Here is a 27,425-nt window from a genome sequence, read left to right as displayed (position 1 = left end):
TTGGGACCATTTCTCCACATTATTATGTAAGTCATCATTTCTCATTTTCTTCTCGGTAACATATAAAATGAGCAAAGAAAATAGAAAAACAATTCTGCCAACTCAGTTTTCCACAAAAGTAGGAGAGATATTATCTAGATTTCATAATTTATTAATGTGAGGGCCGCCCATAGCAACTGAGATCAGGTAAAACCCACAGAGGTAGGAGTAAAAAGAATTCAGTGATTGTAAGGGGAGCCCCAGCCCCAGAATATCTCCAAGTGTCAATAAAAATTATACTTCTTAGGAAGTAGGGAGCCTCAACTTTTAAGTCTAAAATTGTATTTTTTGAGTTTATCAAAAGTTTGAAAACTGAGGTAAGAGGTGTTAGCTACAGAGGTCCTACTGGATCCTATTTGATTTAGAGAAACAGGAGGCAGTGCTGCACAAAAAAACTGCAGACAAGGCATATTTGTAAGAAGCCGTCTTTCATTATGGCAGCACAGAAGGAAAGCATTTTTAGATTGATAAATGCTAGAAGTCAAACTTGAATCAGCACTGCATCACTCTACCACAAATAAAATCCTTTAGGTAACTGGTTTAGAAAAATTCGACAGATTAAGTGATGCATTATCTAAAAAGGACTGACCCAAAGTACAAGAACCTGGTAAAGAGAAACAAGACATACTGTATCAGTCAAGTTCCAAGCAGGAGACAGAAGCTACATAGTAGCATCTTTTGGGGAATTTTTAAAAATATTTTTTATTGTGAAATATAACATATATGCAGAAAAGTGATAAATTTCAAAGTATCATTTAACAAGTAATTATAGAGCAAATCTCAAATTTTTGTAATTTGAAAAATTGTAACCATGGTATGGGTTACAGTTCTATAATTTCAGGTATTTCCTTCTAGCTGCTCTAAGGAGACTAAAAAGAAATATCAATATAATGGTTTAGTAGTCATACTCATTTGTTACATCCTATCTTCTCTGTTACAATTCCTCCTTCTCCTTTGATCTTTCTTCCAATTTTTAGGGATAGTTGGACAATGGCTATTCTAACTTCATGTTGAAAAGGGGTGCCAACATTTTGGGGAGGGAGATGCAGCTGCTTGATGTTCTTGGAGAGACTGGTACCTCTGGGTTTCAGTGCTTATCTGGCATAAGAACAATCTGGAGATTTTAAGTTTCTGAAAAATAAACTTAGTGAGTGAAACTTTTTTAGTGCCTCAGTTAGAACCCTGGGTATTCTTTAGGATTTTCAGAAATATTTTTGGTTGGGGCTTGGCATATTGTGGCAATTAGTGATTACTGTGGTAGTTCGTAATATCTAGCTGAAACTTACCTAAGAGTAACCTCCAGGATAGCCTCTCAACTGTAATTGAACTCTCTTAGCCACTAATACCTTATTTTGTTACATTGCTTTTCCCCCTTTTGGTCAGGTGGGTATTACTCATTGGGGTGATATAATATTAAGAATTATTAACAGGGCATTGGAATGAAAGGAAATTGGCTAGTGAGAGTTAAAGAGAATTCTGAAGAGTACTGGAGTAACAAATACAATCCTTATGACTGAGGTGTCCAACGATGAGCCTTCTCAGACCTTTTGGAAAAGGCACAGCTGTGGCTCTGGCTTACTGTATAGCCTACAAGTCACTGTGCTGCTTTACTAGTAGGAAATGCTGGAAACCTGCCTTCTGGGACACCAGAGGCAATTTCTGGCTCCTCAGTGCTGCTGGAACCAGAAGCTGGAGTAGAGTGTTCTGTATAAGCCCAGAGTTGTGAAAACCATGATGCTATAAAAGTTGAACCTTGGGGAAAACCGTGAGAGGGCCAAGGTTGGCTCACAGGCAGGTGTGCAAAGAGAGTCTGAGGGTCAGGAGACTGCTTGATGTTAGGGTTGCATGTGGCCTGGGGTGCATGCTGTCCATGTGTGTGGGAACTCTGGCAAAATGTCACTGAGGTACTATGTGTTGTTGGGGTAGAGTGTCACTGGATCACACCACACCTGGTGCTGTGGACAAAATAATGCAAAAGAAATAATGAAACCGTACCAGCCTCCAAACCAGATTGAGAAATGCTTTCCTCTTATACTGTCACTCCAGTGGCCCTTAACAACAAAGTTGAACATCATACTGTCTGCAAGTAGAAATGCTTAAGGAGCCTAGCCTAGTATCAGAGAGCAAATATTAAAGGGTGAATATGGAGCTGAGAGGCAATGAAATGATAACTGGAACACATGTCAACAAATAAAGAACATTTTTCAGAAAGTGTTGCCATAAAATAGACGAAAATTGTGAACAAGTGTTTTCCTATTAATTAAGGGAAAAAATTTCATGATGAAATTGCTATTTATGAACATAGAATGCAGTGGAGAAATACGAGAAACCAGGGAAAAGGTAATGAAACATTAGATAAATGTAAGTTGGAAAACCTCAGGAAAGAAGTAGAAAGGAATATTTCCACTTAAAAAGGAGAATAAATACTACAAAAACAAAAGAAGAAGATTAGAGGAACTAAAACCAAACAATTTTTAAAAGAGAATTTTAGAAGATTAGAAGAGAAAATAATAGCTACACCATTTGGGTAATCATGAGTGCAATGCATCAGATACTTCTGACAGTTTCCTCAGCTCCCATTTGGATTGCTCTTTCCCATTGCCTGAAAATGTGACATGGCCATGTGATTTGCTTTGTCCAATTAAATGTGAATGGAAGTCATGTAGTTACCTCATACTGTAAGAGTCCTATGAAATTTTACATGTTCCTTTTCTCTCAGCATTCTTGGAAGTTCAGCAAGGGATCTTTGTTTGGCCTTGGTACCTCAAACAGAACCCCTAATCCACCTCCGGTGATTGTATAGCATAAATGATAGTAAATCTTTTATGATTTTATGAGATTTGACCATCCTGATGATAAAAGAAGGCAAAGCAGGGAGATTAAACATACACATAATTGGATTCCCTGAAGAGGAAAACAAAAAGTATCATAACAGAATAGATATCTAAAAATAACTAGAGTTTTCATGACGTGAAAGAAAACTTGAAATCTACTTATTAAAAGAACATACTGTGTTACATAGTCCCATATTTTATCTTCTAACTTTTATTCTAGTAATAATACATGATCCAAAAGTTCCTCTTTCAGCCACATTCACATAAATAGCTCAACACTATTAAATACACTCACTTAATGTGTTATCATTACCACAATCCATTTCCAAATCTTTATAATCAATCTGAATGGAAATTCTGTTCAAATTATAGGCTGGGGTCAATAGTACAAGTATAAGAATCTTTAATGAATTAAATGTATGACACTATTGCAAGGTGTTAATAATAGGGTGGCCTACGGGAAAAAATATATCTAATGTAAATTGGACTATAGTTAATAGTACTGTTTCTATATTCTTTCATCCATTGTGACAAAGGTACCACACTGAAGTGTCTGTTACATTTTTTACATGACTTTTCTGTAAACCTACAACTATTCTTATTAAAGAAAATATTAGTAATAAAAAAATGCTCCATGAAAGAAATCAGACACAAAGTACTGGATGTTCTGTGATTCTATTTATATGAAATATAATTATAAATAAGTCTGTAGAGACAAAAATAGATGAGTGGCTATGTGGGACTGGGGAAGGGTAGAGATTGAGAGGTGACTGCTAAGGTGTATGGGGTTTTGCTTTTTGGAGTAATGAAAATGTTCTAAAGTGTATTGTCATGATGAGTGCACTGCTCTATGATTATTCTAAAAGCCGTTGATGGTCCACTTTGGATGCATTTTATCGTATGTGAATATATCTCAGTAAAATTGCTTTTTTTTAAAAAAAAATAATACTAGGAGTCATTAGTCCTCCACATTCATCAGTGTTAAGGTGTAGCCCAAGAGAACCCATATTAGCAAAACATATTTCCCTGATGGTCATTCTTTGTTTCCCATCTATTATACATGAATGATTAAAATTAGAGTCAATAAACTTTAACCTTTGCTAAGGATTATAGATTATTGAAAACTGGGGTGAAACTTGGATTTGCCAACCAGTATCTTTTCTTTAGTTTAGCAAAAACAAAAACAACCAAAAATAAAAAATAAAAAAACAAGAACAACCACACCTTTGCCAATGGAAGTATTCTGGTCCAAATTTAAAAAAGGGAGCTTTATCAATTTTGCATCAGGGGATGAATCACAGTGAATAAAGTACCATTTTGTTTCCCTATAAAGGCAACAAATGCAGTGTCTTGGCAACTTAATGTACAATTCTTTGTGTGCATAGTTAAGAAGTTCATTCATCACTCAGAAACCTGGAAAAGTCACAAAAGTATAAATTTTCTCTGGATGATATAAAGATAGCATTTTCTAGAATATTACTGAAATGCTACAGTAACGTTGATTGTGGTTAGAGAAGTGAGGGATATTAACACAAGAGGCCTCTTGATGCTGTGTGTATCTTATTAAAGATAGGATGTGTTCCTATTAATCTGGATGGAGAGGAACATTCCCGCTACTCTGGGCTTAGATCCCACCTGGATGAGCTGGAGCTGAGAATGGCCCCAAAATAATGTGCTGGGATACCACCACTGTCACGCAGCTTGAAGTTGGATCCCACTAATTCATTCATTTACTAATCCACTGTGAAACTGGGAATGTGATTGCAATGGGATTCTTTTTCATATTACTATGAAGAGAGAGTTTTTGGAACAAATTGATGGTGTAAATAACACTGTACATTACATGCCTTTGTTGAATAATGTTAAAGAAACAAGGTTTGAAATAATTGTAAAACAAATTTGAGGAAACATGAAAATGCTCTCTCTGTTCTATGTACAGCAGTGCTTATTACAGGGTATATAAAGTGAGTTTGCTCTATACTTGAAGTAACTAAAGAGGTTGATAAGCCATAGGTATTTTTCTGTCTAGGTTGAATACTAAACAGTATTTCATTTTACAAAAATATGTTTTTAAAGAACATCTACACTGGAAATTTCCTAGGTTATAACATATACATTTTCTTTAATAAATAAATGGTATGTTTGTTTTTTGATAAGCCATACCTGGTCCCTGCTGTCTAAAGACCCCAGTGGCAAGAGGCAGGCTGGGGTGGAGGTGGGGGTGCAGAGGGGAAGGGGTGGTGTGCAATTGAGGCATCACTTGGACCAACATTTAAGAAAGTTATCTCCTTGCTAATTGCCCGAGAATCAAGATTTTACCACATTTTTAACATATTAATCCAGCTTCAAAAATATACAATTTCTTGAAATCCCTTAGGGTTTGTAATTGCTTAATATTTTTGTAAGTATATTATAAAAAATACATTTTAAATGTAGAACATTTCATGTTTGATCAGTATATTATTAAAAATTTTATTAAAATAAAACTGTACATGAAAACTAAATATGGTAATCAAATAACAGAAACAATGCTTTTAGGACCTAAATAATGAATGGTTTTGTGAAAAGCCTTCCAAGGAACAATAATGGAATTCTGTGTTTTGAACTAGCTGTCTCCCTCCCTGCCCTTCACATATGTTGCTCTACCTGGCTTACTGCCCTGAACTACTCCTTCAAAGCACCTGCCATATTCTTATTTCATTTATTAATTTTTGTGATATATCAGTAGTCTAGATATTCACTTCTGTATTTGTTCATTTTTGCCCACCTGACATGGATGCCTGGTTCATAGAATACACTAAAACATTATTAGTTGAAAGAATAAATGAATAATGAATAAATAAATATGTATATATGTAAAAGCATTCTGTGTGCCACAACATTCAACACTGGGACATTTCCTAGTAGGCTTATAGTGTTAAAGATGATGAAGGAATCCATTGGGTAGCTAGGTTAGAAGAAAAATTTCTAGCTAACTTCATATTTCTCCAAAGCAAAATCCAATTCCAGAAAGAGTGGAGTAATACCTTGTCTTAGTTTTCTGGGGCTGCAATAAAAAATTACCACAACTGGGTGGTTTAAAACAACAGAAATTTATTGTCTCTGTTTCAAATACTAGTAGTTCCGTGAGAGTGTCGGCAGGGCCAGGCTTCCTCTGAAATTTGCAGAGGAGTCTTTACCTTTTCTTAGCTTTAGTGGTTTGTTGTTTATCCTTGATGTTCCTGGACTTGCAGCCGCAGCATTTCAGTCTCTGACTCCGTTGTCACATGGCTGTCTTCTCTCTGTTCCTGTCTGTGGCTTGTCTTCCTTTCTTAAAAGGACATCAGCGCAATGACCCTATTTCCGAAAAAGGTCACATTCTGGAGTACTGGGGCTAGAACTTCAACATATCTTTTTTTGAGACCCAATTCATTCAACCCGTAACCCACCTATTAAACAAGGTCAAGGAAAAATATGTGAAAAATACTTTATATTTAGAGTCATTTTATAGCATGCAAGCATCTCCATGAATGCTTCTTCAGAAAAAGAGTAAGAGACAATTTTTAGCCAAATAAGGATGACCAGGAAAACTACGGCAGAAGGATTTATGGTGAGTATTGAAAAGGTCATAGAACTAAGACTAAAACAAATGTGGAAATTGGGTAACAGAACGTAATGTGAATGCTGTATCCCTTGACAGCTTGGAAATAATAATTCAAATTAAAATTAGAAGGGGGAGAGGGAAAGAAGGTGAGTTCACCAAGTACTTTTTCTCTAATAACTGGGAATGAAAGGATATAAATTAAGATTGACAAAAATAATAAACACGTTCAGACAGAACTGTACAAAGGTAGACCCTAAGACAGATAATAATTGAGGGGTACAAGAAGTAGAGAAAGAAGAGGAAGCATTCATTTTTACAGTCCTTTTTGTAGAAACTAAAGGATATTAGCTAAAAAAAAACATACATTTATAATTATAAATATAACCAAAGGAACAAAAATGCAAACCTCCCTAAATATCAGAATAGCACACACATAGAAAATAGACAATAGGACCATAAATGCTAAGAGAAATGCAAATTTAAGATATTATTTTGTACTCAGCAGATATTTATAAGACTTCAAAACTATGGTGACACTGTGTGCAAGGCTATCAGGACAGGTTCTTCATATCTCGTTGGGGAAGAGTAAATTGATATAAATCCAGATGGAGGGCAGTTTTCCCAGTCTATCAAAATTATAAATGCTTATGTGTAATCCAGCAATACTACTTTTGGAACTTGACTCTGCAGATATATTTGCACATGTGCAAAATGATGTGTTAAAGGTTATTAATTGTAGCATGCCTGAAAGACTGAAAACAGCTGCCGGGTCCATTAGTAGTGTATTGGTCAAATAAATTTTAGTGTATTCATACAGTGTCATACTACGCAGTTGTAAAGAAAAAGGCAAAAAAACAAAAAAAGTAATGTAAAAGCTCTTTATGTTAAGTGATTTCCAACATGTACAGTGTACAATTTCTTATCTCTTATGCCCCAAAGCATTTCAGAATTTTAGACAGGTAATGCACTACCTACTTTTTTTTATGTAACATCTGCAGCTATGTAGTATCGCATAAGTAGTTCTGCAACAATAGTTAAGTGGAGAAGTAAAGATTATAAACAGCCTCATGGCAGATCAGGTTTTACGTCCAAATGAGTTTGGCTCCAAACCTAACACAACCTTTTGGTTTCCAGAGTTTTTTAGATTTTGGAATTGAGGATAGTAGTTGTTGTATTGAAAAAAGCAAGGTGCAGAACAGTGCACTTTTTACCCACTAATCCATCCTACAAAGCCAGTTTACTTCCTAAGCACTGACCTGATCCTGTCACTGTCAGCCAAAGTCTCAAGCAAGACAACCCAAAGCTTCCTAACAGGACATGAGACCTGGCCTTAAGCTCCTCCACCACCACCACCGCTGTCATCATTGTCGTCATCAACAACATCAGTGTCATCACCCTAAATTATTTGGCCAGATCTGGTAGTTCAAGTATGCTGGTTTGAAAGGATGTATGTCCCCTAGAGAAGCCATGTTTTAATCAAAATCCCATTTTGCAAAGGCTGAATAATCCCTATTCAATACTGTATGTTTGAGACTGTAATCAGATCATCTCCCTGGATGATGTGATTTAGTCAAGAGTGGTTGTTAAGCTGGATTGGGTGACAGCATGTCTCCATCCATTTGGGTGGGTCTTGATAAGTTTCTGGAGTCCTATAAAAGAGAGAACATTTTGAAGAATGAGAGATTCAGAGAGAGCTAGAGAAGAACGACATAACCACAAAAGCCCACAAGCCAGTGACCTTTGAAGATGAAGAAGGAAAACGCCTGCCGGGGAGCTTCATGAAACTGGAAGCCAGGAGAGAAAGCTAGCAGATGATGCCATGTTTGCCATGTGCCCTTCCAATTGAGAGAGAAACTGTGACTGTGTTCACCATATGCCTTCTCGGATGAGAGAGAGATCTTGAACTTCATCAGCCTTCTCGAAACAAGGTATCTTTCCCTGGATGCCTTTGATTGGTCATTTCTATAGACTTCTGTGGACATTTTCTCGGCTTTAGAACTGTAAACTAGCAACTTATTAAATTCCCCTTTTTAAAAGCCATTCTGTTTCTGGCTTTATTATATTGCATTCTGGCAGCTAGCAAACTAGAGCACCAAGATTGTCACAGAGATTCTGATTTTAATAGTGTTAGATGTTTGGGCTAGTCTGGTTGTTTTTATCCAGTAGGAGCATCAAACTTATTATTTATTTTATTTCTTCTGAGGAATATTCCTTGGAAGGTAAAATTAGGCCTAATCTCTACAGAAAGAAAAGAGGGAGAGAGATTTATGTTTAATTTCTGTGTATTAGTATATATGATCATTCTTAACTCAGAGATAGAAAGTTAGCAAGATAAAGGGTTATCACAATAATCACATCAAGATTTACTGGTTTTTCACTGAATGAAGCTGCATGTGAGAATCATAGAGGGAGGAGGGCTGGGGACATAAATGAAATCAGAAAGAAAGATAGATGTTAAAGATTGAGATGATATAATCTAGGAATGCCTACAGTGTACAATAATAGTGAAATATATAATGTACAAATTTTAAAAATGTTTTTGCCTGAGGAAGAACAAAGGAATGTCATTATTGCAGGGTTCTGAAAATAGGTGGTAATTAATATTTTTAAATGTCACCTTATGTGTGAGACTAAAGCAAAAAATGTTTATTTGGTACAAAATTTATATTTTGACTAGTGCATTTCCTAATATAACTTATGTAGATAGTTTGATTGAATGCCATAAGTACTTGGAATCTCAAGTAGGACATGAGATTTTGTTGGTTTGTCCAGAGTGATGCCCTGATGAATCCCAGAGTGATTCGATCAGTGAGTGGAAAAGTATTTGCAAAACCCCCTTTAGGGAATGGTGAGAACGGGGAGAAATTCAACTTCCCCAAGTTGAATTCTTGATATTCTCACAAGCAGTGTGGACAACCAAAGCTATAGGCTGAGCCCCCAGTCTTGGGGTTTGTTCATATGAAACTTAACCCTACAAAGGATAGGTCAAGTCTACTTAAAATCTAGGCCTAAAAGTCACCCCCAAGAGAGCCTCTTTTGTTGCTCAGATGTGGCCTCTCTCTCCAGCCAACATGACGAGCAGTCTCACCACCCTCCCCCTCTCTGCATGGGACATGACTCCCAGGGGTGTGGACCTTCCTGGCAATGTGGGACAGAGATCCTGGAATGAGCTGAGACTCAGCATCAAGGGATTGAGAAAAACCCTAGAATGAGCTGAGAATTAACATCAAGGGATTGAGAGAACCTTCTTGACCAAAAGGGGGAAGAGTGAAATGAGACAAAGTGTCAATGGCTGAGAGATCCCAAACAGAGTCGAGAGGTTATCCTGGAGGTTATTCTTACGCATTAAGTAGATATCACCTTGTTGTTCAAGATGTAGTGGAGAGGCTGGAGGGAACTGCCTGAAAATGTAGAGCTGTGTTCCAGTAGCCATGTTTCTTGATGATGATTGAACAATGATATAGCTTTCACAATGTGACTCTGTGAATGTGAAAACCTTGTGTCTGATGCTCCTTTTATCTACCATATCAACAGATGAGTAGAACATATGGAATAAAAATAAATGATAGGGGGGAACAAATGTTAAAATAAATTTAGTTTGAAATGCTAGTGATAAATGAAAGCGAGGGGTAAGGGGTATGGTATGTATAATCTTTTTTTCTGTTATCGTTTTATTTCTTTTTCTGTTGTCTTTTTATTTCTCTTTCTAAATTGATGCAAATGTTCTAAGAAATGATGAATATGCAACTATGTGATGATATTGAGAATTGCTGATTGTATATGTAGAATGGAATGATATGTTAATATTTTTATTGTTAATTTTTTAAAATTAATAAATAAATAATAAAAAAAGATTTATTGGTTTTTGTTTTGTTTTTTTTACTGCTGAGGATTGGGCTTCAGATTGTATATCTCAAGTATTGTCTTTAAAAATTGTTCTCAGCGGCAGTGGTAAACAGTCATTGAAGCTAGAAAGGCAGAAAATTTTGAGTTGTGCAGACACTGGACTTATTATCATGATTTTAAGATGCAGCGTTCTCTTGCTTTTTGAGAATTAAAACAGTGCTATCTCTATATAGAATGGAGACAGATAAATTACCCTTCTGGGAGCCTCACTCCCTCACCTGGATGAATAGAGGCCAATGCTAGGCAGAAATGGGATCCCTGAGGCTCAGAACATTTCTCCAAGATTTTCAAAATGCTTTTGAGCCCCTTAGAAATGAAATCTATAATTCCTAGGGACCTGTTTTCTCCTTTTCTGCTGCCTGTTAATTTCCTTTATTATAGCACCTCAGATATTTAGTATTGACTTACTGGTACCATCAATGTCAGAGCTTCCTTTTTTCCAAATGATAGAAGTTTGTAAAATAACTAAGACCTTTGGAATTTACTGTTCATAATCTTAAGTGGTCATGGTGGCATAGTGAAAAGGTCAGGCCTGCTCCCATTTTGCATTAGGCAGCTTTATGACAAAGTCTGTAAGTACCAGTTGGTGATAACCAGCAGTATCTATTGAGACAATCCAGTTAAATCCAGTTAAGGTAGTATAGTTTGTCTGTTATTAAAGAGATCCTCCCCACCTCACTCTCGCCCCCCATCCTCCAGCAGAAGGAGGTGCTGAGATAGAATTCTGCCATTATAGCATGCCGCTGTTTTGTGTTTTTTGTTAATTGATGTGCTTTGCCCAGTGGTGACATAGTACTGAACTTTTAAGTCTTTGCTTTGTGCTTCAATATCGCAGAGGGCTTACAGCAAGGGGAGTCTGTTGGTATCAACTCCTAACTTTGGCCAGAGCATCTCCACTTTTAATAACTGTGTTTAGGTCCTTCTTCCTCAATTTTTCTTATGTCACTAAGTCTTCTCATTGCCAACATTTGTTTGGGCTACATGTGCTTCCTTCAAAGATCGGTCAGCTGAAGTCAACAAGATAAAAATAAAAATATGTTTCCTGCCTATATAGGTTCTCTAGAGAAACAGAATCAACAGGAAATACTCATAAATATAAAATTTATAAAAGTATCGCATGTAACTGTGGGAATGTAGAGTCCAAATTCCGTAGGGCAGGCTGCGAAGCTGATGATTCCAATGGAGGAGGGTCTGGACAAACTCCATACGAGAGGCTCGCCGACCGAAGCAGGAAGAGAACCTGTCTCTTCTGAATCCTTCTTAAAAGGCTTCCAGTAGTCAGATGAAGCATCACTCATTGCAGAAGACATGCCCTTTGGTTGATTACAAATGGAATCAGCTGTGGAGGTAGCCAACATGATCATGATTTAATTCTATGAAATGTCCTCAAAGCAAAAGACAGGCCAGCACTTGCCCAACCAGATGAACAGGTACCATTACCTGGCCAAGTTGACACATGAACCTGACCATGACACTGCCCTTCAAGATCTTATGGTCAAAGATTTTAAGGCTGTTAACTGAGGTATAAAAAAGTGCACAAACCACTGAATTGTATATTTGAAAATGGTGAATTTTATGGCATGTGAATTATAGCTCAGTTTTTAAAAGTGCATAGACTTTGAAACAAAAAATGCAAAAGTAACATTCTAGAAGTAAATGGAAATTGAGTAATTGTAGAAAACCAGAAGGGAAATAATTTGGTAGGAAGATTGGTAAGGGGAACTTTTTTCCTTCTCTTTCTAGTTGATTTTAAATGCATTCATTGAAGAGAATGAATTATGAGACTCATTTGAAGGGAAAAGAGTAGAGGTTTGGAAAAAGTACCATCTAATCTTAAATCCTAACAAAGGAAGTCTGTCTAGTTAGATACGAGTGGAATTATGAAATGAGTCAATGAGTTTGAGAGAAGTAGAGAATGAATGGTGTAATCTCATGGGGACTTACCAAAAGGCAAGGAAAAATAAGAATCTGCAGCATACCTTTTTCTTCTAGGTTGTGCTCCTATGTAAGTACTTCGTTGCTGTTATTATAGCTCTGCAATGCTTAAAGCTCCCTGAATAGGTCTGTGTTTTCCCACACAAGGCTTGACTTTAAGCCCATTCCCATTCAGAGACACAGGTGAGGCATGGATGCAGTTTGGTCCCTTCAAATAGGACTTGAGCTCCTGGATTGTTTCCTTTCTCTAAAAAGACTTTATAAGTGGATTCTTGATGGTATGTGCCCTGTCAGCATAGGCCCCACCACATGGTTATTAAGTTTCAAGTGGGTAACTCTTGAGTGGCAGAGTTTATGGAGAAATTTAGGTTGGAGAGGCCCCTCTATGTGTTCTGGGCCAATATTGCCAGCTAAATATTGCTTTCATTTATTTTCCATTAAAACCTACTATTTGAAGAGGGACCAGTATTAAGTAATGTATTATTTTCCACTTATTAGGAATGGTGTCCAGTCATTTAAAAAAATAACCAAAGGGCATCCATCCCATTGTATCCTATTATTAAGATCATTGCTTCAGTCTTCTGGGAGAGGTAGAAGCCCCTGTTCCCAGTGAAACGTTTAATCGTCACCTCTATCAAAAATCACAAGTTTTACATCATGAAAAGCCTAGCATAGGCATAATTTTCTTTTTTTTAAAGATTCTTTTATTTTCTTCTTTTTCTTTCTTTTAACATTGCCAAGGAATCTCAAACCAGTTACCCAGCTATATGTCAGTGTGGATGCTAGCACCAAAGATAGCCTGAGGAAAATCGACCGCCCACTCTTCAAGGATTTCTGGCAAAGATTCCTCGACAGTTTAAAAGCCTTGGCAGCAAAGGTAAAAAATTTTGACATCTTAAAAAAGAAAGGCAGAGAGAGATATTTTTCCTTTTTTCTCTATTAAAATGAAGAAAGACTAAACAAAATCTTAAACTTTTTTCAGTTCCCACATTTACTTTTTAATAAATATGTGAGTTCCTCTTAAATTTGTAGCACTGTGCCTGGTATATATTATTTGCCCTTCATGTATTTAGGGAGAGATACACACACCTGAAGTTTATAATATATGGTTAAGTAGCAACACATTACCACCCAGCAAATAGTGTATGTTGAAATATAAAGTGAATTTTCAAAACCAAATTTCCTACTCCAATAAGTAACTCACCCTTAGTATGCCTGAATTTAATGTCTTTTTCTGCAGACATTTGCCTCTTCTTGTGTGTTCTCTATCTGGCATACTTACCTTCCTGCTCTTTAGGACCTAAAGTAACTTTCCAGGTTTTCTTTTCCAATAACCCCCACATCTCAAAAGTTATACCTATACTTCTGTTTTACCTATACTTTTCTTTTATTCTCTTCTCATTTTCTATTCTCTTTGCTTAGTCCCTGTCATCTCTTGCCCAGATTGTTGATTTGCTTCCAAGCTGCTCTACTTTCTTCAGTTTTCTCACTTTTCTAAGCAGTTCTTTATATTATACCACAGAGTGGTCTTTCAAACCCCTGGTGGTTCCTAAATGTGACTGATGATCAGATTCACCAGGGAAGCTTACAAATGCAGTTTCCTATTCCTGGAGGGATCTAAGAATATGCAATTTAAATATTCTGCGAGACCTTTGGTATACTTTGGGTGTATCAGATTTGGAGGTTACTGTCCCAGAAATCCTCCCCTTCTCTCCCCTGCCCAACACTTTGGCTCATTCCTGACCCATCACATTTAGGTTACTAATATGTACATTTCCAACTTCTGTGCTCACTACATTCCTCCAGGAATGCTGTACTTCACTTTTGATCTCATTGTAATTTCTACAGATGGGCCTAGCACTTTCTCTCTTCTGAATCTTTAATTACTCTCTCCTCACATTCTGAAATGTTCTTTCTTTCCATTCTTTGACTTATACAAATTCTATACAACTTTCAAGTCTTAGCTTCATTATTACCTCTACTGCGAAGCCTTTTCCTTTTGTAATTAGCAGGGGCTTTCTCCATTTCTGACTTTTATATCTTTAATAATGCTTCTTTTATTGTGTTTTAGCCTCACCTCTCTATTCTCAACTGGATTCCTCACTCATCTTTGAATTCTGCACAGCACATTTAATGTGTAGCACAACATGTTTTATGGTATTTCATAAATGTTCATTAAAAAAAATAAAGTAGGGCAAGTTCAGGAATTTTTAGTTTAAAAACAAAGAATTCTTGGTATAAGGATATACTATATGCATTTTCTTGGCTATTCAGCTGATTAAATATTTTTCTTCTGCTATTTTATGTTTGAGAAGTTAAATCAATGCTGTTTTTTGATGATTAACACTGATATTATTTAATAAATACAAATTTGCTGTTACTTTGGTTTCTGAGCTCTCATGGATAATGAAGTTAGCAGCTAGAGTGCTGCTTGGGTACCTAAAATTTTTTTTTGTCCCTGGACTTCAGTTTCTTTCATATCACCTTGTCTTGTTACTGAGACAGGAGATAAATAGGGTAAAAGTCAGATTAGAGTCAGATAGGAGTAAACAGCAGGAACTGCCAATATCACACACATCTGAGATTGTTATTTAGGCAGTGTACTGAGTCAAATTGTGCTAGATGAGAAATCTGCATTAGAAAAATGGCTTAATAGCTCACTTTTTCACTTTTGGTTAAAATTTTCCACAAAATGAATTCTTAGCTTAAAGCTATAACCCCTAGATATCCAATTTAATTGCAGTTACTCTGGATTGACTCATTGATATTAATGCAGTAAGTTAGAATTCTACAACATCTTCTAATCCATGAGCATCTTACATTCAATGTCATTACTCACATCTGTAATTCCAGAAAAAGTTTCCTAGGGCTATTTATTTTAATTATATGCCCACATATTAGGACAATTGCTTTCTAAGCATTTTTTAAAATTGCAGTTACCTGTATATAACATAAATCTTGCCATTTTAACCATTTTCACTGTAAAATTCAGTGGCATTAATTACTTTTACAATGTTCTGCTACTCTTACCACCTTCTGCTGCTAAAACCTTCATCACTCAAGGCAGAAACAACGTATTCATTAAGCCATAACTACCCATTACCCCCAACCTCCAGCCCCTGCTAACCTCTAATCTGCTTTTTGTCTCTATAAATTATCTTATTCTACATATTCATGAAAGTGGAATCATACAATATTTGTCCCTTTCTGTCTGGCTTATTACATACTTAAGGTATTGTTTTCAAGGTTTATCCATGTTACAACATGTATAAGCATGTCATTTCTATTTATGGCTGATTAATATTCCATTGTTTGGATATACCACATTTTGTTCATTCATCTGTTAATGAACATTGGGGTTGTTTCCACCTCTTTCTAAGCATTTTGTAGCAATTAGAGTTTATGTTTCTCATTCTTGAGCATTGTACATATTGTATTTAAGAAAAAATATCTGTATCAGGAAGCTGTTCTTAAAATGTTTTCCTTAAACTAACTAAAGCTATGGTAGTTCCTTCTCAATATCTGATATTGTTGGTATAGTATATACTATCAAGAAAGACTTGTTTACTTCTGTTTAATATTAAAACATATGTATGTTGCAGTAACACTTATTAGTTTGGATTGTTACTGCTATAATCTGATATTTTGGTTTTTAATTAAAGTGCTATTTCAAATATTTTAATTAGACCATCCATACTGTTACTTGTTTAGGCTTTTAGTATACCTGAGCAAGAAAAGGTGTTTGAAGAGAAAGTGTTTCTTTGTCTTTATAAACAAAAGAAATCTTATTTGTCCCAAGAGGTTCAGCCTATTTTTTAACTGTTGCCACCCAAGTAGGAGTAGGTAGCATATTTTGTTTTTCTTTTACTCTTGGCAAGTATAATGTATATGTTTCCAAATTTTTATCCTTTGTCGAAATGTTCCCTTACAAATATGAAGAGGGAAATATATTGGTATTTGAGTATATGGGGCCAAAAAACAATTCTATCAAGGTAGTACAGCCAAAAAATGTGTTAGCTTCAATTTCCATCCACAGCAGCTAATTGTCAAACATTCCTTTTTTCAAAAGAGAACTCCATCTTATCCAAGACGTCATGGCCTACCTTTGGCAGTAGACTTTTATGAGCAACATGACTAGTTGTGTTTCTTTTGGCACATTATTGTGCCATGGTCAAGATCCAGTAGGAAATTGAAGTATTTAATCCTTTTCCATTTTTAAACAATAACACTGATATTCTTCAGACCTCATTATTAACAAATAAAAAGGACAAAAATATTACCCTGAACTACATAGTTTCAGATGTCAAAAAAGGAAAAATAGAACATTAGCAACAACTCTTTGTTGCTCTGATATGACAGCATTATTTGTTCCATTTTTAAGGGAACTTATTATTGTACATTAATTGAGACAGCTATGTACCTTATATATTATATAAACCAGTGTATGCATGTGGCCCACAATTTGTAGATTAAAAAACGAACATTTAATATTTGACTTTCTTATCTCTTGATTATAAAAAGATTATTTGCTGATTATGGAAATTTGGGGGAAGTAGAGAGAAATATAAAGAAGCAAAGAAGGAAATTACCTATAATTTCAGGACCTTGAGACATAACCATTGTTAATGTTTAGAAGTATTTATATTTAATCCTTTTTTGGAGGGTGTATGCTTTTGTAGTGTAATTGATACAGTTTTCTGTTGCTTTTGTTGTAGTTTCACATCCTGTACTTAACATTTTCCTATGCCATTGAAATTTCTCCATGATCTTCCTTTTAAAGGCAGCTTAGTCTTTTCTATCTTAATCATTTTATTGGTCAGTAGTAGGGTGTAGTATGGTTTAGTGAGATACAGCAGGAGGGTATCATGTTCCAACGTGCTTCGTCTCATTCTGGTCCCTGAAAGTAAATCGGGTTTCTCAGCAGTTGTACCACATTTGAGAGGAAGAGGAATCTTGAGCCTCAGCTATCCCCAAGTTGTAGCATGTGCATTTTGCCACACTTTAACATTTTTCAAATCAAATGCATCATATTTAATTGGCAGTATTGTTTCTTGTAATAATAGTATGTCTTACCATCTGGCATGTCTTAAGAGTCAATGAAATAGTGTATCGTCTTTCTTGCTCTCCTTTTAGATTGAGCTGGTCTCCCCTCCGTGGTTCTGACTAGTTCCCCTGCTTATTGACCTATTTTCTGTATTTCTACCTCCCACAATCATTGCCAAAGTCTGCTCTTGAACCTTAGCCCATCCTAATAACCATGTCCTGTCACCCGTTGTTTTTTTTTTTTTCCTTTACCTTGGCCTTTTCCCTTTGGCTAACCTGTGGGTACCCTCTCCATGGATATAGATTTCCCAGGGTAGTGATTCTATCCAGCTTGGATTCAGTGTCATTTCATCCTGCTCTGCTTGGCTAAAAGAGTTTTCTGGTTTCAGCCACTTTTGAAATCAGACCAAGGCTTCTGTGCTTGAGTTATTTAGTAGTGTTAAGTTTCAACAAGCTGTTTAGTTCCCTCCATTCTCAGGACATTCCCTACTAAATAGGTCTCTTTCAGCCCTGACGATTATCTAACATGTTTTGGTAAAGATGAGTATCTTGCATCTTAGACTCACATTGAGGTAATGTTTAGTAGATAATTGCTTATATGGGTTGGGAGTTCAGAGTATTGGAGGATGGATATATAGATTTGGAAGTCATCTCTGTAGCAGTAGATTGTAGCTGAAAGCAAGGAAGTGGATGGAATTATCCTAAAAGTGTCTAAAGAGGACCAAAGAGGGAACCTCAGGGAACACACATTTTGAGAATTTAGAGAGTGAGTTTGGGAAGAATTTGCTATAGGTCTTAATTCAGTTCCTTGGTTGATTTCCTTGCAATCAAGGAAACAGCAAATTTCCAGAAAGATAATACAGGGATGATAATGGTATGGTAAAAAGGAAACTTGGCTTACCATTTGGTCTGTGGTAATTTTGTTAAAAAGAGGCACAATGCAGTGTTTTGTGTAGAATGCATTGTGTAGTGCATTGAAGAGTGAATGGGAAAGATGAAAGTGGGGAAGAGTGGACAGTAATTAATATGGTGAATATTAGCCTTTTTGAAACAAGAGCAGTAATATTATTTAATGAGAAAACATTTCCTTTTATCAGCTTAGAAAATGACATAAGTGTATGTACTTGCTAAAAACCAATTAGAAATTATATTGCTGTATATATTCCAGAGTTTTTATGCATGTATAATTTATAAATGTGTGCATTTTACTTATAAAATTGAGATCATATTGTACATATTTTATAATATTTTTATTTAAAATTTCATGAACAATGATGTCAACTTCTCTCATTGTAGATAAATTTTGCCTATTCTTGAACTTTACTTTTACTTTTATTTATTTATTTATTTTAACATGGGCAGGCACCAGGAATTGAATCCGGGTCCTCTGGCATGGCAGGCAAGCTATTCTTGCCTGCTGAGCCACCGTTGCCCGCCCAGTGATAACTTTTCTTGTTTTTGAACTTAGTGTAAATGAAATCATTCATTAAGTATTCTTTTGTGCCAGATTTTTTCCCTTAATAGTATGTTTTTGAGATTTCTCCATGATGTTGCATGTAACTGTTATTCATTCCTTTTTATTGCTTTATAATGTGTTACCATATAAATTACTGATTCTGCTATTGTTGGACAGTTGAATAGCTAAACAGTTTTGGGTATTACAAATAATTCTATGGAATTCTTATATTTCTTTTTTGGTGCACATACATGTGCTTTACTGTTGAGTATATATGTAAAATGGAATGGCTAGATTATAAAGGAAGTGAATGTTCCATTTTAGAAGATGCTATCACTTTTCCATAGTAATTTTAACAATTGACACTTTTGCCAACTGTGTATGAAAGGGCCGGCTGTTCTACATCATCATCAACACTTGTCTTTTATTTTTTCCTCTTTAATTTAGCCATTCTGGTTGTACAGTCATGAGGTTCTACTGTGGTTTTAGTTTGCGTTTCCCCAGTGAGTGCTTTTCATGTTAAGTGCATTTGTAAATGCTTATTGGTCATTTGGTTATCCTTTTTATGTGAATTGCATACTTAAATCTTTTGTCCATTATTTGTTTGGATTATTGTTATTATTGTTTTGTAGACATTTAAAAATATATTCTGAATACAAGTCCTAAGTCCAATACATATACTGAAGATATCTCTTCCCAGTCTATCTTTGCTTCTTTCCACTGTTATTGATATTTTTTGATATGCAGAAGTTCTTCATTTTAATAAATCCAGCTTACCACTTAAAAAAATATATATGGTTAGTGCTTTTTATAACCTGTTTATGAAATTGTTGAGTACTCTAATGCCATAAAGTTTCTAGTCTATGTATCATCTCAAAATAATTTTTGTGTATGGTATAAAATAGATCAAGTTTAATTTTAAGTTTTGAAATGAATGATCTGTCTTTTAAGTACTGATTTAATAAGCTGCCTTTACTATACTGAAGTTTGTATATATGTAGTTCCATTCCAAGATGATGCTATTTTTGTTGCTCTTTAAATTTTTTCCATTAACAATGTCTTACACACATCTTTCTACAGTAGTAATATCACACTAAAGCACAGTTTTTATTGTACAGATAATATATATGTACATATATTTAATTTTTACTGTGGTAATGTACAAAATAGGCTTCTTTGGTTTGGTTTTAATTTATAAAAATAAAAGCCAATAGAGACAAGACCATTCCTTTTCCCTCAGTCGTTTTCAAAAAACTACTCAGAGTCTCTAGGGTTGAATATCTAAAGAAGTGTTTGTTGGTTTTATTTTCTGGACTTTAGTCTACTCTGGGGAAGAAGTAGTTGGGAAATGTAAATTCTAGTCACAGTTGTTGTAAAAATTAAATGAAATTATGCATGTGAAAGTTCTGTGTAAAATTTTTTTTTTCGTGACTTAACCACAGGAATTTCTTGATTCACAGCTTGGGAAGCTAGAAGTCCAGAATCAAGGTGTCAGCAAAACCAGGCTTTCTCCCTGTGTAGCATTCTGGTACTGGTTTGTTGCAGTCCTTAGGGTTCCTTGACTGGCATCTCCGCCTCCCTTCAAATGCAGATCTCTCTTTCCTTGTGTCTGCTGGTCTGGTGTCTGTTGACTTCTGCCTTCTGGCTTTTCCCTGTAACATTCTCTAACCAGTTTCTTTCTTTCTTCTTTTTTTAAAATTTTAATTAATAAAACCAATCAACATACAATATGAATGTTCTTTTTTTTTTGCATTACATAGTTGTGTATTCATCATCATGATCATTTCTTAGAACATTTGCATCAATTCAGAAAAAGAAATAAACAGAAAAGAAAAAAATTCATACATACCATACCCCTTACCCCTCCCTTTCATTGATCACTAGCCTTTCAATCTACTAAATTGATTTTGACATTTGTTCCCCTATTTATTTATTTTTAATCCATATACTTTACTCATCTGTCCATAAGGGAGATAAAAGAAGCATCAGACACAAGGTTTTCACAATCACACAGTCACATTGTGAAAGCTATATCATTACACAATCATCTTCAAGAAACATGGCTACTGGAACACAGCTCTACATTTTCAGGCAGTTCCCTCTAGCCTTTCTGTTACGCCTTAACTAAAAAAGTGATATCTATTTAGTACATAAGAATAACCTCCAGGATAACCTCTCGACTCTGTTTGGAATCTCTCAGCCATTGACACTTTATTTTGTCTGATTTCTCTCTTCTCCCTTTTGGTTGAGAATGTTTTCTCAATCCCTTGATGCTGAGTCCCAGCTCATTCTACGATTTCTGTCTCACGTTGCCAGGAGGGTCCACACCCCTGGGAATCAGGTCCCACGTAGAGAGGGGGAGGGCAGTGAGTTTACTTGTGTTGGCTGAGAGAGGCCACATCTGAACAACAAAAGAGGTTCTCTTAGGGGTGACTCTTAGGCTTAATTTAAGTAGGCTTAGCCTATCCTTTGTGGGGTTAAGTTTCATGAACAAACCCCAAGATTGGGGGCTCAACCTATTGCTTTGGTTGTCCCCATTGCTTGTGAGAATATCAAGAATTCTCAACTTGGGGAAGTTGAATTTTCCCCCTTTCTCACCATTCCCTGGAGGGGACTTTGCAAATACTTTTTTATTCCCTGTTCAAATCCTTCTGGGATTTATCAAGGCATCACTCTGGACAAACCTACAAAATCTCATGCCCTACTCAAGGTTCCATGTACTAATGGTGTTCAATTAAGCTGTCTACATAAGTCATGTTAGGAAATGCACTAGTCAAAATATAAATTGTGTACCAAATAATTTTTGCTTTAGTCTCACACATAAGTTAAAGTTTTAAAATATTAATTACCATCTGTTTTCAACACCCTGCATTATTGACATTCCTTTGTTCTTTCTCATGCAGAACATTTTAGAATTTGTACACTTAGTCACTATCAGTATACACTCTAGGCAATCCTAGATTATACTGTCTCAGTCTTTTTCGTATATCTTTCCTTCTGATTTCATTTGTGCCCTGGGCCTCCCCCCTCTATCATTTTCACATTCAGCTTCATTCAGTGTTCTAACATTATTGTATTACAGTTAGGTAGTATTGTGCTATCCATTTCGGAATTTTTACGATCAATCCTGTTGCGCAGTCTGTATCTCTTCAGTTCCAATTACTCAATATCTACCCTATTTCTATCTCCTGATGACCTCTCTTCTTAACTGAAATTATCCAAGTTCATTCATTAATGTTAGTTCATATCAGTGAGACCATACAGTATTTGTCCTTTTGTTTCTGGCTAATCTCACTCAGCATAGTATTCTTAAGGTCCATCCATGCTATTACATACTTCATAACTTTATTCTGTCTTACATCTGCATAATATTCCTTCATATGTTTATACCATAGCTTGTTTAGCCACTTGTCTGTTGATGGACATTTGGTCTATTTCCATCTCTTGGCAATTGTAAATAGTGCTGCTATAAACATTGGTGTGCAAATGTCCATTTGTGTCTTTGCCCTCATGTCCTCTGAGTAGATACCTAGCAATGGAATTGCCATTTCATATGGCAGGATTATACTTAGCTTCCTGAGGAACTGCCAAACTGCCTTCCACGGTGGTTGTAGCATTTGACATTCCCACCAACAGTAGATAAGTGTGCCTCTTTCTCCACATCCTCTCTAGCACTTATCATTTTCTGTTTTATTGATAATGGTCATTCTGGTGGGTGTGAGATGATATCTCATCGTGGTTTTGATTTGCATTTCCCTAAATGCCAGGGAAGTTAAGCATCTTTTCATGTGCCTTTGGCCATTTGTATTTCCTCTTCTGAGAAGTGTCTGTTCAAGTCTTTTGCCCATTTTGTATTGGGTTTTCTATCTTCTTGTTGGTGACTTGAACAGTCTCTTTATGTATTCTGGATGCTAGACCTTTATCTGATATATCATTTCCAAATATTGTCTCCCACTGTGTAGGCTGTCTTTTTAGTTTCTTGATGAAGTTCTTTGATGCACAAAAGTGTTTAATTTTGAGGAGTTCCCATTTCTTTCTTTCTTTCATCAGTGTTTGTGCTTTGGGTGTAAGATCTAGGAAACCACTTCCTATTATAAGATTTATAAGATATTTCCCTACATTTTCTTCTAACAGTTTTATAGGCTTAGATCTAATGTTTAGTTCTTTGATCCATTTTGAGTTAATTTTTGTATAGGGTGTGATATGGGTCCTCTTTCATTCTTTTGCATGTGGATATCTAGTTCTCTAGGTATTATTTTTTGAATAGACTGTTCTGTCGCAGGTGAGTTGGCTTGACTGCCTTATCAAAGATCAGTTGTCCATAGATGAGAGGGTCTGTATCTGAATATTCTATTCGGTTCCATTGGTCAGTATATCTATCTTTATGCCAGTACCGTGCTGTTTTGACCACTGTAGCTTTGTAATATGCCTTAAAGTCAGGTAACATGAGACCTGACTTCATTTTTTTTTCTCAGGATACTTTTAGCTGTTCAGGGCACCCTGCCCTTCCAGATAAATTTGGTTACTAGTTTTTCTGTTTCTGAAAAGTAAGTTTTTGGGATTTTAATTTGTATTGCATTGAATGTGTAAATCAATTTAGGTAGAATTGACATCTTAACTATATTTAGTCTTCCAATCCATGAACACGGTATGCCCTTCCATCTATTTAGGTCTTCTGTGATTTCTTTTAACAATTTCTTGTAGTTTTCTCTGTATAGGTCTTTTGTCTCTTTGGTTAAATTTATTCCTAAGTATTTTATTCTTTTAGTTGCAATTGTAAATGGAATTTATTTCTTGATTTCCCCCTCAGATTGTTCATTACTAGTGTATAGAAACACTACAAATTTTTGAGTGTTGATCTTGTAACCTGCCACTTTGCTGTACTAGTTCATTAGCTCTAGTAGTTTTGCTGTGGATTTTTGGGGGTTTTCGACATATGGTATTATATCATCTGCAAACAGTGAGAGTTTTACTTCTTCCTTTCCAATTTTGATGCCTTGTATTTCTTTTTCTTGTCTAATTGCTCTGGCTAGAACTTCCAACACAAAGTTGAATAACAGTGGTGATAGTGGACATCCTTGTCTTGTTCCTCATCTTAGAGGGAAAGTTTTCAGTTTTTCTCCATTGAGGATGATGTGTAAGGTGTGGGTTTTTCATTTATTTCCTTTATCATGTTGAGGAAGTTCCCTTCTTTTCCTAGCCTTTGAAGTGTTTTCAACAGGAAAGGATGTTGAATTTTGTCAAATGCCTTTTCTGCATCCATTGAGATGATCATGTGGTTTTTCTGCTTTGATTTGTTGATATGGAGTATTACATCAATTGATTTTCTTATGTTGGCCCATCCTTGCATATCTGAGATGAATCCTACTTGGTCATGATGTTTAATTCTTTTAATATTCTGTTGGATTCGATTTGCAGGAATTTTATTGAGGATTTTTGCATCTATGTTCATAAGAGAGATTGGTCTTTAGTTTTCTTCTTTTGTAATATCTTTGTCTGGCTTTGGTATGAGAGTGATGTTGGCTTCATAGAGTGAGTTAGGTAGCTTTCTCTCCTCTTCAATTTTTTTTTGAAGAGTTTCATTAGGATTGGTACTAATTCTTTCTTGAATGTTTGGTAAAATTCACATGTGAAGCCATCTGGTCCTGGACTTTTCTTTATGGGGAGCTTCTTGATGACTGATTGAATTTCTTTTCTTATAATTGGTTTGTTGAGGTCATTTATTTCTCCTTCAGTTAGTGTTGGTTGTTCATGCCTTTCTAGGAAGTTGTTAATTTCATTTACATTGTCGAATTTATTAGAAAAAAGATGTTCATAGTATCCTCTCATTACTTCCTTTATTTCTGTAGGGTCAGTGGTTATGTCTCCTCTTCCATTTCTGATTTTATTTATTTGCATCCTCTCTTTTATTCTTTTTGTCAACCTTGCTAAGGGTCCATCAATCTTATTGATTTTCTCATAGAATCAACTTCTGGTTTTGTTGATTTTCTCGATTGTTTTCATGTTCTCAATTTCATTTATTTCTGCTCTAATCTTCATTATTTCTTTCCTTTTGCTTGCTTTTGGGTTAATTTGCTGTTCTTTCTCTAGTTCTTCCAAGTGGACAGTTAATTCCTCAATTTTTACTCTTCTTGTTTGTATAGGCATTTAGGGCAATGGATTTCCCTTTTAGCACTGCCTTTGCTGTAATTATTTATTACAAAATAAATTTTGAGGTCGTGTTTTCATTTTCATTTGCCTTGAGATATTTACTGATTTCTCTTGTAATTTCTTCCTTGACCTACTGGTTGTTTAAGAGTGTGTTGTTGAGCCACCATAGATTTGTGAATTTTCTGGTACTCTACCTATTATTGATTTCCAACTTCATTCCTTTATGACCTGAGAAAGTATTTTGAATGATTTCCATCTTTTTAAATGTATTGAGCTTTGCTTTGTGACACAGCATATTGTCTGTCCTTGAGTATGATCCATGAGCACTTTAGAAAGAGGTATATCCTCCTGTTGTGGGGTATAATGTTCTATAAATGTCTGTTAAGACATTTATTGTATTATTCTCTGTTTCTTTATTGATCCTCTGTCTATATATTCTGTCCATTGATGAGATGTCTCCAGCTATTATGGTAGATTGTCTATTTCTGTTTTCAGTGTTTGCCTCATGTATTTTGGAGCATTCTCGCTCAGTGCATAAACATTTATGATTGTTATATCTTCTTGTTGAATTAATTCCTTTTATTAATACATAGTATCCTTCTTTGTCTCTTTCAGTGTTTTACATTTGAAGTAGAATTTGTCAGATATTAGTATAGTTACTCCTGCTCTTTTCTGATTGTTATTTGCATGAAATATCTTTTCCAACCTTTCACTTTCGACCTATGTTTATCCTTGGGTCTAAGATGCGTCTCCTGAAGATAGCATATAGATGGGTCCTGTTTTTTAATTCATTTCTGCCAGTCTGTGTCTTCTGATTGGAGGGTTTAATCCATTAACATTTAGTGTTATTACTGTACAAGTAGTACTTTCTTCTCCCATTTTCCCTTTTGGATTTTATATGTCATATCTAACTTTCCTTCTTTTTACCTTTACTGATAGTCTTCATTTCTACACTCTTCTCCATATGTCTCTCTCCTGTCTTTTCGTATCTGTCTCTAGTGTTCCCTTTAGTGTTTCCTGCTGGTCTCTTGGTCACAAATTCTCTCAGTGATTTTTTTGCCTGAAAATGTTTTAATTTCTCTCTCATTTTTAAGGACAATTTTGCTGGATATAGAATTCTTGGTTGGCAATTTTTCTCTTTCAGTAATTTAAATATATCATCCCACTCTCTTCTTGCCGCCATAGTTTCTGCTGAGAAATCTATGTATAGTCTTATTGAGCTTCTCTTGTATGTGATGGATTGCTTTTTTCTTGCTGCTTTTAAGATTCTCTCTTTCTCTTTGACACCTGACATTCTGATTAGTAAGTAACTTGGAGTACATCTGCTTGGATCAAATCTGTTTGGCTGCACTTCTTGTATGTGTAATTTTAAGTCTTTCATAAGAGTTGGAAAGTTTTCAGTGATAACTTCCTCCATTAGTTTTTCTCCTCCTTTTCCCTTATCTTCTTCTGGGACAGCCACAACACACATATTCATGTGCTTCATGTTGTCATTCAGTTCCCTGAGTCCCTGCTCATATTTTTCCATTCTTTTCCCTATATTTTCTTTTGCTTGTTGGATTTCAGATGTCCCATCCTCCAGTTCACTAATCCTATCTTCTTCTTCTTGAAATCTGACATTGTAGGTTTCCATTGTTTTTTTCATCTCTTCTACTGTGTCTTTCATTCCCATAAGTTCTGTGATTTGTTTTTTCAGACTTTCAATTTCTTCATTTTGTTCATTCCTTGCCTTCTTTGTATCCTCCCTCAATTCATTGATTTGATTTTTGATGATGTGTTCCATATCTGTTTGAACATTCTGAATTAATTGTTTCAATTCCTGTATCTCATTTGAATTGTTGGTTTGTTCCTTTGACTGGGCCATATCTTCAGTTTTCCTAGAAAAAATTTGTTATTTTTTGCTGGCACCTAGACATTTGATTTCCTTAATTAGTTTATCCTGGAGATTGTTTTCACTTTTCAGCTAGGATTTTCTTTTTGGATGGATTTGTTGTCTATCTGTTCTTTGACATTCAGTTCAGCTAATTCTGGACCTCTAGCTTAGGTTTTGTTTAAAAGATCAGATTTTTTTAGTTCTTGTTTTCTTGTTTCTTACCCTGCCTGTATGGTGACTTCCCCCCCTCCCCACTTAGGAGCGTCTACTTAAGTATTATAGATCCCAGCCAGATTTTCCCAGACCAAAACTGGCCTCCTGTCACGAGGAAAGAGTCACCTGCATCAGTTTTCCCTGAGGGTGAGACTCAGCAGATTGAAAGGCTTTCCTATGAAGCCTCTGGCTCTCCGTTTTTCCTATCCTGCCCAGTATGTGGCACTTGTCTACCTGCATGTCCCACCAGCATAAGGTGATGCGGTACCTTTAACTTTGGCAGACTTTCCCTGCTCGGACTTCGTGGAGACAGAGAAGAGGTTGTAGGCTGACTTTAATAGTTCACTTTTCCAGACCCTGGGGTCTGAACTCCTTGAGGGAGAGATTCCACCT

At 35.7% G+C, this 27,425-nt stretch overlaps 1 protein-coding gene across 1 annotated transcript in view; it reads left to right on the top strand.

Annotated features, from left to right (window-relative positions):
• LOC143667150 (S-adenosyl-L-methionine-dependent tRNA 4-demethylwyosine synthase TYW1) overlaps positions 1-27,425 on the top strand; it is a 275,466-nt gene that overhangs the window by 112,481 nt on the left and 135,560 nt on the right. Inside the window, exon 13 of the mRNA XM_077141012.1 lies at positions 13,039-13,174. Coding sequence (XP_076997127.1) covers positions 13,039-13,174 — 136 coding nt within the window. The remainder of the gene's footprint in view (positions 1-13,038; positions 13,175-27,425) is intronic.

The sequence above is a fragment of the Tamandua tetradactyla genome, chromosome 23 (genome assembly GCF_023851605.1).
Source record: "Tamandua tetradactyla isolate mTamTet1 chromosome 23, mTamTet1.pri, whole genome shotgun sequence".
Classification (NCBI taxonomy): domain Eukaryota; kingdom Metazoa; phylum Chordata; class Mammalia; order Pilosa; family Myrmecophagidae; genus Tamandua; species Tamandua tetradactyla.
The sequence above is the reverse complement of the archived record's forward strand: the minus strand, read 5'-3'. Positions and strand labels throughout refer to the sequence as shown.